The sequence below is a fragment of the Ilyonectria robusta genome (genome assembly GCF_021365365.1).
Source record: "Ilyonectria robusta strain PMI_751 chromosome Unknown BGZ61scaffold_5, whole genome shotgun sequence".
Lineage (NCBI taxonomy): Eukaryota > Fungi > Ascomycota > Sordariomycetes > Hypocreales > Nectriaceae > Ilyonectria > Ilyonectria robusta.
The window spans coordinates 1,269,714-1,285,087 of record NW_025764439.1 but is presented as its reverse complement, the minus strand read 5'-3'; the positions used below and the strand labels follow the sequence as shown (position 1 = coordinate 1,285,087).

Here is a 15,374-nt window from a genome sequence, read left to right as displayed (position 1 = left end):
ACTCTGGGGCATGGGCCTGGAGCTAGGAGTTCGTGCGGACTGATGATTTGATCTGAGGAGCAAGGGTGCTACGGGAGGTCGGTGAGCTTGCGGAAGTCGGGGGGGGGGGTTCTGAGAAGTACTGCGTGTGTGCGTGCGTGTGAATTGGGGACATGAAGGTTTGGTGATTTTCTAGCTGCATGTCTGCCGCTGTTGGATGCTTCGGTTGCCGCTTGTTGACGGTGATATGTAAATGCACGCGTATGCTGGCATGGCATGGCGCAGAGGTGCGACCCACATGCAGGACATGAACGAAATCATACTCGCACATTGTGGCAATGTTTCTGATTAAGAGTCTACAGAAAAGCACTGCAGGCCGAGTAGTAAAATTCGATCCCATGCATGTGGGCAAGGAGAAGGCTCGGTGAGTTGGTGAAGTATATTCGTGGGTGTTTACATGACGGCCCAGGCAGATTGGTGAGGATGAATGCCGCGGCTTTCAACCATGGTCAAGGTGGACCCATGCGCAAAATGGACTTCACAGAAAGGGCTGTAGGCGACAGACGAAACGCTCCGGGACCGCGGGCGGGACCTGATGGAGGGCTGGACGGGGTGACGTCGGCGATTGTGATGGCAATGCAATGTAATGGAGGACACGGCGCGATGTGATGGAGGACATAGCCCCCTTTACAGATCTGCGCCAGTGTCGTGACGCTGAGCTACTACGTGACACGGGGAGCAGTCGAACGAGCCACAGCGCCAATGAAATGCACAAGGACCTGGAGATACGAGACATGGCATGGTTGTATGTGTATCTGACAAGACGGCGATGGGTTTTTGCGGTGCCGGCCGAGGTTGGCGATGGACGCAAAAATAACACTCCAGACATGGAGTTAGGCTGCCCGCCACAATATGCAGGGAGGACAGCTAAGGTAGGTACTACATAAGCAGTAAGCAGTGAGATTCTGCCTCGCATATTTCGCCGGCACATGCGCTACATGAATGGTAATTTGGAAGGAATATGTAGATGTACTGTAGGTTGGACAGTTGCCGAACCTGGGGAGACGATATCCAAGCTTCCTTTTGATGACATGTAGAGCTCCAGAGTCCACACACCCACAAGGATAGACAGATGGCCAGGATAGGGTTAACCTTGATTTGAAAGCTGGAGTGGATGCTGTCGATGACAAGCCGGATGGGTGGGTGATGGAGGGCGTGGAGCTGTCTCTTCTCCCCTTACCCGGCAGGATGAACGCGGATGGGACAGTAAGCCAGCGTGGCGTGGCGTGGTGCACTCACTTCGTAGCAGTCATTCACTCAACTTGTGCTCTCTGTCTGGTGAGCTGCGTCGTGATCTGAGGGCAGCCCGGAAGCGGGTTGGCGGTTTTAGATTGCTGCTATTTTAAGGCGCATATCCTCACCTCCCGACACCCTGGCAGCTTGAGACCCTGGCACGCTGACACGCCGCCGTGGCCCTGGGACCGGCCGTTGGGAGATGATCCCCGTGGCTCCCGGGATGAGGAATCAATCGCCTATTTTCTTGTTGCCTTGATCAAGGACTCAAGACGGACCCAGATGGCTGGGCGATGGAGCATGACGTATTTTGTCTGCTGCCAACTGCCTCGCCTGCCTCGCTTGTCTTGGGTGGGAGTCGGAGTGGGATGGTGGGAGGGAGGGAGCCATCTCAATGTCCGTCCATCATTGTCCCGGTGCTGACGACGCACCGACGCTCAACTCAACTCAACTCGCGGATGCACAGCCCAGTTGGTCACCAGGATCTTGCGTCCTCCCCCGCCTCTCCTCTCGAGGGGGGTACAGGACAGTGCAGCCCATAACAGTGTGGATTTACTCCTGTGTGTAGAAATGCAGAAAAGCACAAAAAGAAAACCCCTAGGGCGAGTAGCGAGGCATGTTGGCCCCGAACAGACTGATGAGAAGTAAGCACCAGGGTGAGCAATGGAGAAAAAATATCTGTCACGTATCCGCCGTCCCCATCGAGGGAATTCTCAGCTCAACGCCACCAAACCGCCGCGGACAAAACACTGGCGGAAGGGTATGTACACAATTCAGGGACGGGCAGATGGACAAATCGGCACTGTACGTTGTACTGTATGCACGATGTATTCTTCATCGTACGTAAAGCCAAGCTTGATGCAGCACCATGCAGGCCGTTTTCAAGGACCCCGAGGATGATATTCATCGTAACCTACCTTGATAATACCCGGCTGCATGCATAGGGTTGTCGGGTGTGCGCTGTCCCTACAACTCAACGACTGGGCGTCATCGCTCACGCAGCGGCGGGCGGGCGGACCCAGCGAGCGGCCAGGCTACCGGAGCCACTGTGGGCTGCTAGTCCAGGGCGCGTCCCGGGGCGGTCGGAGCCTGAAGCCCTCGGCGGCCAATGAGTGGCTACGGGCGTGGAAGGCCGCGGACTGGAGAGTGACAGGGGGCCTGTTGGCGTCCGTCCTAGGCGTTTGTGTTCTTCAGGTCGTTTCGGGGTCTCCTTAGGCGGACTCCGTGCTTTGTTTTGGGGTCCGGGATAGATGGCCTGGAACTTGATGGCGGAATGGAAATACAGTGTACAGTGTTACCTAGGTAGGTACGGTAACTCACCACAACACACAGCACAACACACAACGCACACAAACACGCAACCTCAAAACTGGGATGTCGGACTCACTCACACTCACGGACACTCACTGGCACTCACTGGCACTACACATCCAGGGACCGCGCATCAACGAGCATTGCATTGCATCACATTTCCCTTGCCTTTCTTCCCCATCCGGTAAGGATAAGGGAACCCAAGGCAGCTCCATCGCGGTCACAGACTAGCTGTGGCACCGCCCATTGGCGCTGGAGGTCACCCGCCATGGGTCTCCGTGGTGGGAATACGAGACGTTCGCTCCTCTCCCCATTCGCGCCAGCCACATCCCACACCATCCCCATTCTCCATCCACCTCGTTATCCACCTCAAACCATTTCTTTCCATTCCTTTGTTTGCACTGCATCGCGCACCTGCACGCCTCCGCCTCCGCCCACGCACATCCTTGTCCCCTCACAAGTAGTCTCTCGCTTTTTTTATCCTTGACCTGCCGCCTCTCGTGACTCGTCTATTTACTCTGTTTGCTCTCTTTATCTCTCGCTTCTCCTTTCCTTCCTGTCAAGTTTCCGTCCTCCAGTATTAATCCGGCACCTCGTTCGCCACCCCTTCGTTTCACGACGCATCGATCGTCATTCATCGCGACCTACTCCCGTCTCGAATTCATTCGCTTACTTCATCACTCTATCACGTCCATCGACAACGACCTCATCACCGCTCTCCCACCTCGAGTGGCGAACCTATACTTGAGAGTGTACTACGTCTGGACAAGCAGCCTCCGCGGCGGCTCCTCGACTACACTCTAGCCGATCCCCCGAGCCGGCACCAACGACCTCAACAAGTCGTTTCTCTACACATTTGTTCCTTCGACAAAACCGCCAATATGTACGCCACGCGCCTCTTCAAGCTGCTTCTGCTGGCGCTCTGCATCATCTGCGTCGCTCAGGCGTCCCTGATAGACTTCAGCGGTGGCCGACAAATTATTCGACGACAGAGCCCTGGCAGCAGTGACGACGCTACGACCGACGCTGCCTCAGCTTCCTCAGAAGCGTCCGCTACCGACGCTGGCAGCGTTTCAGCCACTGACGATAGTCAGTCTACCTCAGAAGCACCGGCAAGCACATCCTCCGAAGCGGCGCCAAGTGCTTCGGAGGCTCAGACTACCACGGATCAACCGCCTGCCGAGACCACCGCCGACACGCCATCATCCACCACATCCAATCCATCGAGGCAGACCACCGCCGATGTTCAATCCACCACCAGTTCCTCGAAGCCGGCAGATGCTGCGACTACCTCTACATCATCTCGCGACAATGCCCCATCCGAGTCGGCGACCTCTGGAGACGCGACGACGAGCGCCGGCGCCGCCGAGACCACCAGCAGCGACAGCAAGTCTGATAGCAATGAAAAATCTAGTTCCGATAGCAGCGAGGAACAGACTACCGCCAGCTTGATCACATCGACAAAGGTGGACGTTGTTACTAGAACGAACAGTGACGGTTCTAAGGAGGTCATGACCTCCACAACCATCACCACCTCCACCCCTGGCCTGAACTCGGACGACTCTGGAGGCTCCTCTGGCATGTCCGCCAAGACTCGCAACACTGTTATCGGTGTCGTGGTCGGTATTGGTGGCTTTATTATCCTCGGTGCCTTGGGCCTTGTGGCCTGGAGAATCTGGGGCCGCAAGAAGCAGGCCGAGGAGGCCGACGGCTTGATGGACTTCAACGACACCCCCAGCACCGCCTATCACAGCGGCTACGGACCCGTCGAGAAGTCGGAGCCTGGTAGCGCCGGCCGGGACAGCGGCCCTCGGGCCACCCCCTTCCAGTCTACCCTGGAAAACTACCATCAACCAACGGCTCCGGTGAACGCGTCATCCAACTTCTGAGGAGCCCGGCGGTGATGAGGAGATGCATTCTAGCATCTCTCGGGCAAAAAGTTTCGATCATCTTTCCATCCATCCACCAACTCGACGGGTTTCTGCGATCTGCAAAAGGGCGTTCCGGGCACGGCATATCGTGATTTTTCAAGGGAAATAGAGAAGGATTCGTACAAGTTAGATGCTACGACTACGAAACCTGACGGCTGCGACCGATCGGCACAGCACATACCCACAACCGCCCAATGGGACTCCAGTCTATGACGGAGAAGTTTCCCTGGCCCCGAGCTTTGGACCTTGCTCAGACTTGGTTCTCTTACAGTTTCAGCTTGTCTGGTCTGTGACCTCGTCACGAAACCCGATCGCGTGACACCTTCTCCTTTTCCACCAACCATCTGGCTCTTGAACCAGCCAATCCTGATTATCGGGTATCTGTATCTACCTAGATTAGAGATAATAATTTGACCAACATAGCAAGCGTGGCTTGTCAAAATTTAAACACGAACTGTGTTCCGGTCTTCGATGCGAACGTTGTATCAAGCATCGTATTTCATTTCCCTTCGTCCTTTTTCTCTGCTCTGGTGCACAATTCTTCATTCCGCAGCTCCTGTATGCTTTCAGCGTGGCACAGAAGGAAGAGCCAAGTTGTCTTGGCGGGGGTTGTTTCGTCTCAGCCCCTAACGATTATGACGTTTTCGACAGCACGCGTGTTTCAGCAGCCAGCCTCTGACGGTGAGTCTGCGAGGTGGGCGTCACCAGCGTTTCTTGACGCTGTGATAAGTTGTGATGAGCGCCTGTAAGTCACATCGCCAGTTGCACCCTCTCTGGTGGTTGGGGATCAAACACCAATGTTAGTAAATGCTTGGCGGCCGACGCCACCTCCAGAGTGATGGACGCGAGATAAATAAACTCGCGCCGCGCATCTAATACACAAGACATTTATACATTCCAGGCCGTGGTTGCTACCTCGCTTCACGTCGCAAGTTCCAACATGTTCCATCGTCACACGTGGCTCGCGCTGCCGCTGCTGCTGACACTCGCATCCCGAGCTGGTGGGATGGAGATGTTTGACGAGTGGGATTTGACCGAGGACCTGCACTTTGCGTTCGACTTGTTGGATGAAAGTTGGCGAATGGTCATGTAATGAAGTGGAATGGAGACACTTCACTCATGCAAAGAGCGTGAGACAGGGCATTTACTTGAGCGGTGAGTTTGTTCTGAAAATGGCTTTAATGTTGAGTCGTGAACGAGGCTGATGGATGGAACTAGGTTGCGAAACCGGATTTGGGAGCGACCCGATGGGACTGATGGCGACATTTCTGAACGTTGGTTACGATGACCCCATACCGACAACGACAACGACAACGACAACGACAACGGGCCGCGTTGGCATTTATGTTAACTCGACAAGCGTCCAAGGGAGCGGAAGGGCTAAGGGAAGTGGACAGTGCTGGCGAACTAGTATCAGCTCGTTGCACGGGTGAGCCCAAGTGTGGAGGTTGGCATCTACGATATCTGAGACACGATTCGGGGCGATTCGGGGCGGGAGCGATAGAGAAGAGCGCATTCCTAAGCGAGGTGTGGGCGTGAGACTACGATTTGATACCCGAGTGTAGGCAGGACATTATGAGTACTGGATGAGCGTCATAGATTTGGGAGGCGCTGAATACATTAATCAATAATCGAGACATGGCGCATAACGAAGAGACTTTCCACGATCAACCGACTTTTGATGCTGTGCAAAAGCATTGCACAAAGAAAGGCTTAAAAGAATTGATACGACCATGTCCGTTTCCTGGAGTTAATGGATATTGACTGAGGTCCCTTGCATCGTCCCGAGTCCTGCGAGGATGACATCGCTCGGGCGCCACAACCCCTCCCGTCCCCGGAACAAGTGGATCTTTCACGGTGGTTCGGGGCGGATGAAGCTGTCAATGACGGAGCTCAGGGGCCAAGTTCTCTGTGCCCTCAATCAGCGCGCACATGCACAGGGAGCGTCCCTGCGCTGGCCTGCCAAACCAAGGAATTGCTCACTGTGAGTTGCCCCAGTCCTCTCCACTGCGTGCGTGCAGATCGCCGAGAGAGCCCAGCGTCTGCTGTCCTGCGATGCACGCAGCGGGATGCGGGTTCCTCTGCGGAGGAAAGGGGGGCGTCGACGAGCTGCTAACTGTGCGTTGTCTTTTATTTTGGGCGGTTCCGGGAGATTGGCCGGGGATACTCATTGGCGTTGTCACTGCCGCACCGTTCACGTCTTGTTAGTCCTGCAGCTGTCACAATATGTCGTCTGGAACTCCGTCCGTCGTCGTGATTAAGATGGGTGCGACCCTGAAAAAGCGCCAGCTCGCATTCCGGTCCCACGTGAGAGCTGGTTTTTGGTTAGTCGCGCAACGGCGCCGCCAGCTGGACCCCGACCCCATGGGTCCCGTCCTGCAATCCAAGCCAAGGGACCTGTTCCCAACGGGGCAGCACTGGGGATGCGGCTGGCAGAGAGCAAAGCATTCCACCGGGTGGTGAAGCACCTGAGACGAGAGGAGACCCTGGGGAGGAGGGGAACAGGGCTGAACAGGCATCCGTTGCCAGTCCGCAGCCGAGAGAGAGGCGAGAGAGAGACCGGTTGGTCTGTCACAAGAGGCTACGTGGTAGCAGGCAATCAAATCCAGGCGGCCAGATTGATGCCAGCGAAGCAAGGCTCCTGCAAGCCCTAGGTTGAAAGGGTCCAAGAGACACGACGGCTGTTTAGCTGGTACTCGGAATGCGCCATGCCAAACAACGGAATCTCGTGTATCGTCTATCAGCGCCGCTGTCATCGCCCATCCCGCACGCCCCTTGGCGAGATTACCCCGGGCCAATGCGGTGTCCTTCATTGCGGGCCTCATTAAAGACTCGGTCGGGTCGAGTCGAGGTGCTCGTGAGCTGCTCCACGGGCCCACGGCCTCCGTCCCGGCCGGGCTCTAGCTGGCTCCAGTCTCTCCCCAGTGTACTTCCACACCTTCTCAGTGGCTCTTCCAGTGGTCACTTTTTCCATTCCCAGCGGAGCCACGTCCCAGGCCATGCCCTCCAGGGACGGACACCCCCCCCCAGATTGTCCCAAAAAATTCGCCCACGCCCAGAAAAAAAAAGTGGCTGCTGGTCAAGTTAGGTAGGTCCTGTACGTTAGGTAGTAAGCCTCTCTCTAGCCTTGAACCTCTCGCTTCCAACCTCCATCAGCTCCTCGTCGCTGGAGCTCTTCTCATCCCTCGACTCGCACGCCGCCCTTCTTTCTCTTCTTCCCCTTGTCCCTTGCTTCTCCTTCGGCCATCGACCGCGACCCTCAATAATCCCCCCCCCTTCGATGTGTCCGGCCGCATCGTCCCGCTCTCTTCCTTGTCTTCCTTGTCTGGTCGCTCCTTTTCCCATGACGCCGTTTCCTTTCTTGAATTAAACCCCCTGGAGGCACACCCCCTGGGAATTTCCCACCCAAGTGTCCAACGCCATCCGTCGTTCGCCTTCCGCCCCCTTTAGTCGGAAAACGCGTCGTCGCGTACCACCACCGTCAGACGCTCATCCTCAACGGCCAGCAAAGAACTGCGTCCCCTCACTCCAAGGCCATCGAGATCGGATTCGTGCAAGCGAAAGGACCTCGAGCGACGCGACATTCGAGACTCAGCTGCAGGCGATACGTTCCTCGTCTGCACTGATCTCCCTGGGTAAGCCAGCTTCCACCCCGACGAGCTGTTGGACAGCAGTCCCTCGACGCCACCACATACTGACTTGGGCCCGCTGAACAGCTTTCCGTGAAGACGTCGTCTCCACGGTTACCGTCCGCTCGTCATCCTCCTGCTGCGCCGGCACAGGACGGCTCTGGAGCCTCCCGCTCCCGACCTGCGTCACCGGCATCCCCTGCTCTCTCGACCGCATCTACCGTTGACGGCGAAGAGGAGATCGAGTCGTCCCCCGTCCTCCCCCCCCTCCCAGCGCCTAGGCTCCCGGACCGGGCCTTGGAATTGCTGAGGACACCACCCGCTCACAGTGCAAGCGACAATCGATTCGGTACCGCTAGCTGGGGCTCACCGTATCCTGAGTCGGATCGGAACCTCCGACGCCAGAGCTTCAGCAGTGAGCCATCGGATGATTCCCCGATCCACCAGCTGGACATCGAGACACCATTCCTTCGCCCAGTCCCAGAGCTTTTGCGATCGCAGACCGAGCCGCAATCGTCTGTGAGCGCCGCTGCCGCCGTCCTTGCGAACCGCGTCCGTCGTCAGACGCTTGGACTTACTGAGGATTGGATACGCACTCACACGACCGACGACCTTCAGAATTCCGAGAGTCGTCATTGGTTCAGTGACGGAAGTGGAAGTGAGCACTCTTCATTGAGCGGCTCAGAACGTGGTTGGCACGAAGAAGGCGGATTTTTCACGCCTCGAGCAACCCGAAAATCAAATTCGACGTCTCGACAAGGATCTCAACACACCCCCCGTGCGAGATCCAGCATCGAGACTCTTAAACCAGGGGATACCCTTAGCCCCAAGACGGGTCAGAACAACAGCATGGCGACCTCTGAAGCCGCGGCAACTCACGACGCGGCAAGCGACAGGTCTCAGGCCGCCGCAATGATGGAACAACCTGTGGCAGAAAGCCCTATGAGGGCCATTCCTATCATGAATGGGGAGTCCAAGCAACTGCCCGCGACCCCTACCAAAGGCACCCAGAAGCCCCTGCCCAAGGAGCCATCTCTAGCTATGACTCCCAGGATAAAAAGAAAGGTGCCCTGGAAGGGCAAGAACATCATGGTCCTGATCCCGCGCGACGACGATCGAGGATTGCCCGGCAAGGCCCCGATCCCCCTTCGTCAACATGAAATCAACAGGATGTTCACCTCGTGGCAGGAGCTTGGATACGACATTTCCGGATTTGATCTGGAGGTTGAAGGATATCAACCTCCAGGAACTGATGATTCGCAGACTCGCGACTCTTGGCCTAATTTCGACGAAGTGGACCAGGAGCGAGCGGAGCGAGTCTTCAAGGTTACTCTTCCAGATTTGAACGCCTGGAAGGAATACGAGAACGAGCTTCAGGAAGCCAAGCTGAGAGCCCTTGGTGTTTCATTTGGTGACGATGAGCCTGCGCCGCCGCCATCCATCTCGCCGGTTCCTACGGATCTTAGCCGACAACCATCAGTGCAATACCCTCCGTTGCCCTTCTCTCCACCCCTCCCGACCTCGTCTGCTTCCAGCAGCCATGGCATCCCCGGATTCCCTCTTCCCGGACAGTTTATGCATGGGCGTTCATCAGCTACGCAAAGCCCATCACTCTCTATGGGAACGTCCCCAGTGCCCTTTGTCCCTGGAAAGTACAACCCTCGTCAATCCATTTCTCTGCCAGCCAGTACTTCGCCATTTGGCATGCACCAGCCCCAGCAGGGTTGGCAGAACCAGGCTGGCATTCTGCACGGCCTGAGCCGACACGATTCGCCTTCAATGATGAACTTCAACGGTATGATGTCACCTCAGTCACCGTTTGGCCCTGAAAGCCCTGGCGGCTTCCCCATGCACCAGCACCAGCACCAGCGCCACCAATCTCTGCAATTCCCGATGCTGCCCCATCAGCAGCAGTTCCAGTACCTGCAGGCAGCTAGAGCCTCGCCGCGGCTGCAAGAGGTTCGGGAGGATGAGGAAGAGCCCCTTCCCAATATTCCCAGCAAGAGCTCTTCCAAAACTCCTGAACCGCCGAAGCAGAACCCCGATAGTCTGCAGGCCGAGATCGATGATGCTGAGTACCACTTGGAGGAGCAATTGCGCGAACAGCTGGAGCACGAGGACTACAATCCTCAACCCCAGACTCAGGCTCCGGTTCCCACTGCAGAGCCGTTTGTTCCTGCACACGAACGCCAGATCTCGGAACACTTCCCTGCCCCTGAGCGGTTTGCCAACGAGCCCCCCAAACCACTTGTTCTGCACCACCCCAGGCCACACAGCCGCGGGCATTCGCTTTCGCAACCCTTCTACCGTGACAAGATCGAGGCCCAGGAGACTACCGAAGATGGAAATCTCCAGAAGTTCCGCAGTCTTAACGAGATCCCCGAGACGCAGAAGGTCGATGAGGCCTTTGAGATTGAGACGAATCCCAGCAACCTGGGTACTCCCGTCCAGACATTTGAGTTCGCTGATGCTGCTTTCGCCCACAAGAAGAACTTCTCCACGGCTAGCAACCCCTGGAACGACGCTGTTTCCGTCAACAGCAGCGTGACCCGACGATCTAGCCACGGCAGCAAGGCATCCTTCTCGAAGCTTAATGTCAAGGCCCCCGAATTCAAGTTCAACCCGGGACAGAGCACCTTTACGCCTGGTCAGTTTGACTTCAGCAACAAGGGCTTCCAGCCCAATAATAATTTCCAGCCGGCTGCTTTCGAGGCTGCTCCTTTCCAAGCTGCTTCATTCCAGCCTGCCTCTTTCCAGGCCGCTTCGTTCCAGCCTGCTGCTTTCCAGCCTACCGTATTCCAGGCCGGAGTTAGCAACCATATCGCGTCCCCTCCGACGGTCGCGCATAGCTTCACCACTCCCGCAAAGATTAATGTCAATGCTCCGTCCTTCTCCCCCGGACGAAGTGACTTCAGTTTCTCGGCTTCTGGCCCCAAGTTCAACCCCGATGCACCTGCATTTACCCCATTGTCTGATTCATTCGCCAGCCCAGCATCAGGCACGGAGAGTGTCGGCAAGCGCGGGAGCATCTTTGGTAGCATTGACCTTACGACGACCACGGCGTTCCAGCCTGGCAAGAAGTGGACCAAGGCCGTTCCGATTCTTAAGCCGTCTAGCGAATCTGGTCAATCTCTGCAGGGCGATGATGAGCCGGAGCTTGATACCGACGGACGCCCTCTGATTGACGAGTCTCGCATCAAGCGCGCGAGGAGCTCTGCACCCGGAGGCGACGATGTGCCCCTCTTCGCTGAGCAGCCCAAGGATGCCTATATCCACACACCTGAGCCAGAGGCCGATGAGGCAGTCAGGGATGAGCCCAGTGCTAACGAGGCGGATAACCTACCTATCGACACGTCGATGTCGTCTATCGTTACTTCTGACCAGCTCGACACGAAGGCAACAACTGCTACTCCTTCAGAAACCTCACCCACTGAGTTTAATACCAACAGCTGGCAACCCTTCGAGTTCAAGTCCTCGATCGACCTCCAGAGCTTCAACGACGCGCGACCTTTCGGCGAGGATACTTTCAAGCATGGCCATAAGAAGACCTTGTCGGCCGCTGCCCAGCCTTTCGTCCCTGGACTTCCGTCTTACGGAGAGGCTTCGCAGACTGACAAGGACGATGAGCAGTCCGACGTCTCGCCTGTTGTCAGCCCTGTTCCTGCTCGACCTACTTCTGGCCTGGCTGCTTCTCGCTTCAGCTCTGGTCAGCCGCAGCCCAGGACTGTTTCCCAAGGACTCAGTGCATCTCGATTCGCTTCTCCTCCACCCAAGCCCAAGGGCCTGGCTGCCTCTCGGTTTGCTAAGAGCCCTACGCCCGAGCAGGAGCTGTACCACACTGAGCCCGTTGACGACAATGTGATCGAATCGGTTGAGCATGAGTACGAGCCCGAATACCAGCCCCAGACCGCGAACAGCGAAGACCGAGAGCCTACCTTTGCCGAGATTGACGCCGTCATGGACCACTTCTACGATGATCCTAACATGGGCGTCAACAAGGTGGTCGAGGCCACCAAGTGGCAGCATGGCAGCCCCACTCGCAATGTTTCCGTTGCTGCAGTTGCCAACTCATCACCGTACCGGCTGGAACCGGGTGTAGAGCAATTTACTCGAGACGAGGCCAGCGCCACCCCGCGGGAATACCACGCTCTGCCGAATCCTGCTGCGCAGCCCATGCTCAGTACCGAACTGGAAGATCCCTTTCTTGACCCGCCATCTCTTGCGCGAACACCTGAGAATGCTGCTGCCATGGACGGTGACAGCCAACCAGCTAGTGACTGGGATGGTGCTTTCACCGAAGATGAACATGACAAGCTTGAAAACCGCGCACAATTCTTTGATGGCCGTGTTAATGAGGTGGTTGGTACTTTGCTTGCCGCCCGACTTGAGCCGCTGGAGAAAACCCTCTTTTCTATCCAGCAGGTCCTTGCCACCAGGGCCCGACGCACCCCCTCGTCGCGTCGCGACATGCGAAGCGTGTCTGCGGAGTTCCCGCAGAGCGATGCGGACGACGAGGATGAGGAACCTGTTCTTCGTCGTTCCTTGAGCCCCAGGAGAGACCGTCGACTGGATCAGATTCGCATAGCTGTCATGGAAGGCTTCAATGCTCAACATCGCAACCAGGCCGCTGTCTCTACCGCGACCCCAGAGGCAGCACCCACTGCCATTCTCGAGGCTCTTGACGACATGAAAAAGTCACTCGGTTCCAACATGCAGCTCGGTGACGATTTGAAGAGAGTCATCGAGCAAGCAGTTGAGAGTCGCATGCCCGCCGTTCCCCAGCCTGATGAAATGCACAATGCCAAGATGGATGAGATGCAAGCTAAGATCCTGGATCTGGAGCAGCGCCTCTACTTTGAGCAGAGCAAGGTTGAGAACGAACTTGTGGAGCGCAGAGCCGCCGAAGATCTTGCTGCCGAGATTATGCGCAAACTCCAGGCCGCTGAGACTCGCGTTGAGATTGAAATCATTAACCGAAGCGTGTTTGATCAACGTGTCAAGGACCTTGAAGATAGAGTCAGACACCATGAGCAGCTCAGTGAGGAGTCCGTGGCCGCACGTCGTGTGGCTGAGGACAAGCTCACGGAGACCCGATGCCACCACGAAGCTGCTGATGAAGAAGTTAACCGTCTCCGTGAGACAATTGAGCAGAAAGACTTCAAGCTTCGCTCGCTTGAGCAGTCAAACAGCAAGACTTCGATGCGCATGGCTCTTTTGGAGGCCGCTCAGACCAACTCAAATCAGTCTCTTTCCGAGATGACCAACAAGTGCAATGCTATTGACGTTGAACTTCGAGACGTGCGCCAGGATAACCACCATTGGCGTGCCGAATACGAGCGTGCTGATGAATCTGCTCGACAGAAGGCCAGCGAGCTGAGCCGAGCCCTCGACGAGAACCAGCACATGCAGAGGTCTCTGACCACACTCACCACTCAGCTTGAGGAGAACGACCGCATACGTGAGGCGTGGCGAGGCAAGTTCATCTCGCTCCAGGAGGATATGGGTCAAGCCGCCCGTGAGATCGCCGAGGACAACGCCCGTCGCATCAAGAAGGAACAGGCCATGTTTGCTCGACAAGATGTGTTGGATGCTCGTCTTCAGGCTGAGGCTAAGACTCGCGAGCGCCTGGAGATCGAGATGGAGCGTCTTCAAGACAACGAGCGCTCTGGTATGCGTGCTGTCAACGAATGCAAGCGCCTCGAAGTCCTGATGGACGAACTCAAGAACGAGAATCACAGGCTGGAGCAGACTGCTATGCGATACCAGCGTGAGTTTGAGGAGGCGAGGGAGTCTGGGCTCAGCGAGGTCAAGAGGACCCGCATGGCCTTGCAACTTGAAGTCGACTCTGCCAACAACCAAGTCAACTTCATCCGCGAAGAACTTGAGGAGCAGAACTCCAAGCTGCGCTCTGAGCTTGACCACGTTAGACTCGAAGCCGACACCGCCAATGCTCAGAATGAGATGCTCCTCGAGGAAGCCCAGAGCACCAAGTCTTCCGAGATTGACGAGCTCCATCGCAAGCACCAGAATGAGATTGAGGATCTCCAGACCCGATACGAGCGACAAGTCAACAATGCTCATGAGGATGCCCACAAGACCGAACAACACCTTTTGGAGCGCCTCAGCCTGTCGGCGTCGAAGACCGAGCACCTCCAGGATCGCATTCTTCACCTGGAGGACAAGCTCGAGATTGCCAAGCAGGCTGCCGCCGCCGCCGCTCAAGCTGCCAAGTCTGCTGGTCTCGAGGCCGGACCTGCTGCCATGGGCAGACACCACAAACCTGCTGCTTCTCGAAGCCTCGAAGCTCCCGAGAGAATCTCGCCCCAGGCTCTCCGAGAATCCATCATGGTCCTCCAAGAGCAGCTCCAGGCTCGCGAGCAGCGGATCGAGGAGCTCGAGCATGTGGCGTCCAAGGCGGATCCCGATGCTGCAACAAAGATCACCAAGCGTGATGATGAGATCAGCTGGCTGCGTGAGCTCCTTGCTGTCAGGCACGAAAACCTGCAGGACATTATCACTGCACTTTCAGGTGATCGGTACAACCCTGACGCAGTGAAGGATGCTGCCATCAGACTGAAGGCCAACCTCCAGATGGAGGAGCAGGAACGAGAGAGAGCTATGAACGGCGGATCGTCCATCAACCTCCCTAACATTGCTCAATCGATTCAGGCTGCTACTCCCCGTGTGGCCCAGGCTGTCGGTCCCATCGCTGCTGCTTGGGGCAACTGGCGAAAAGGTAACCAGTCCTCATTCAGCGGCCTCTCTGGTGTGCTGAGCTCACCAGCTGCCGGACGAAATGCTACCCCTTCAAGGAGTAGCCCAGCCCCCCAGAACAGCCTTCTGGGTGGTCTCCTAACCCCCCCTGCCTCTGGGCTCCGCCAGACTCCCCCTGTGGACAACGGAAGACCCCAGCCCACCGCCTTTGCTAGCACCGGACGCCGCTATCCATCACACGGTACCGTATCTGCACGATCAAGAGGAATCTCCAACACCTCGCACCGATCGGACAGGTCCGGACGCAGCACCCCACCTCCTAGGCAATCAGAGGCAGAGCCCATGACTCCGCCGATGATGCGACCTGGTGTCTACGACTCTGATGCCCAACCAGGGGATTTTGATGATAACGACTTCTTTGAAGAGGACTAAGGCGTTGGCGGAAGGAGAGGAAGAGGAGGAATGCTATATCAACAAACCATTTCCTTTGTCATAAGATCATCCAACTACGGCCGAT

At 56.6% G+C, this 15,374-nt stretch overlaps 3 protein-coding genes across 3 annotated transcripts; all 3 read left to right on the top strand.

Annotated features, from left to right (window-relative positions):
* Nucleotides 1-317: 317 nt before the first annotated feature.
* On the top strand, nt 318-1,695 carry BGZ61DRAFT_475197 (uncharacterized protein; the record flags this gene model as incomplete). Its single annotated transcript, XM_046248657.1, has 5 exons — nt 318-403; nt 453-622; nt 673-911; nt 1,108-1,245; nt 1,387-1,695. The coding sequence occupies 5 exons, from the start codon at nt 318-320 to the stop codon at nt 1,693-1,695; spliced, it is 942 nt and encodes a 313-aa protein (XP_046107632.1).
* Nucleotides 1,696-3,464: 1,769 nt separating this feature from the next.
* Nucleotides 3,465-4,472, top strand: BGZ61DRAFT_529779 (uncharacterized protein; the record flags this gene model as incomplete). The annotated part of the gene is made up of 1 exon (XM_046253458.1): nt 3,465-4,472. One exon carries the CDS (start codon nt 3,465-3,467, stop codon nt 4,470-4,472), a length of 1,008 nt encoding a protein of 335 aa, XP_046107631.1.
* A 2,268-nt stretch (nt 4,473-6,740) lies between these two features.
* BGZ61DRAFT_529778 (uncharacterized protein) lies at nt 6,741-15,289 on the top strand (the record flags this gene model as incomplete). Its single annotated transcript, XM_046253457.1, has 2 exons — nt 6,741-6,821; nt 8,231-15,289. The coding sequence occupies 2 exons, from the start codon at nt 6,741-6,743 to the stop codon at nt 15,287-15,289; spliced, it is 7,140 nt and encodes a 2,379-aa protein (XP_046107630.1).
* Nucleotides 15,290-15,374: the final 85 nt, after the last annotated feature.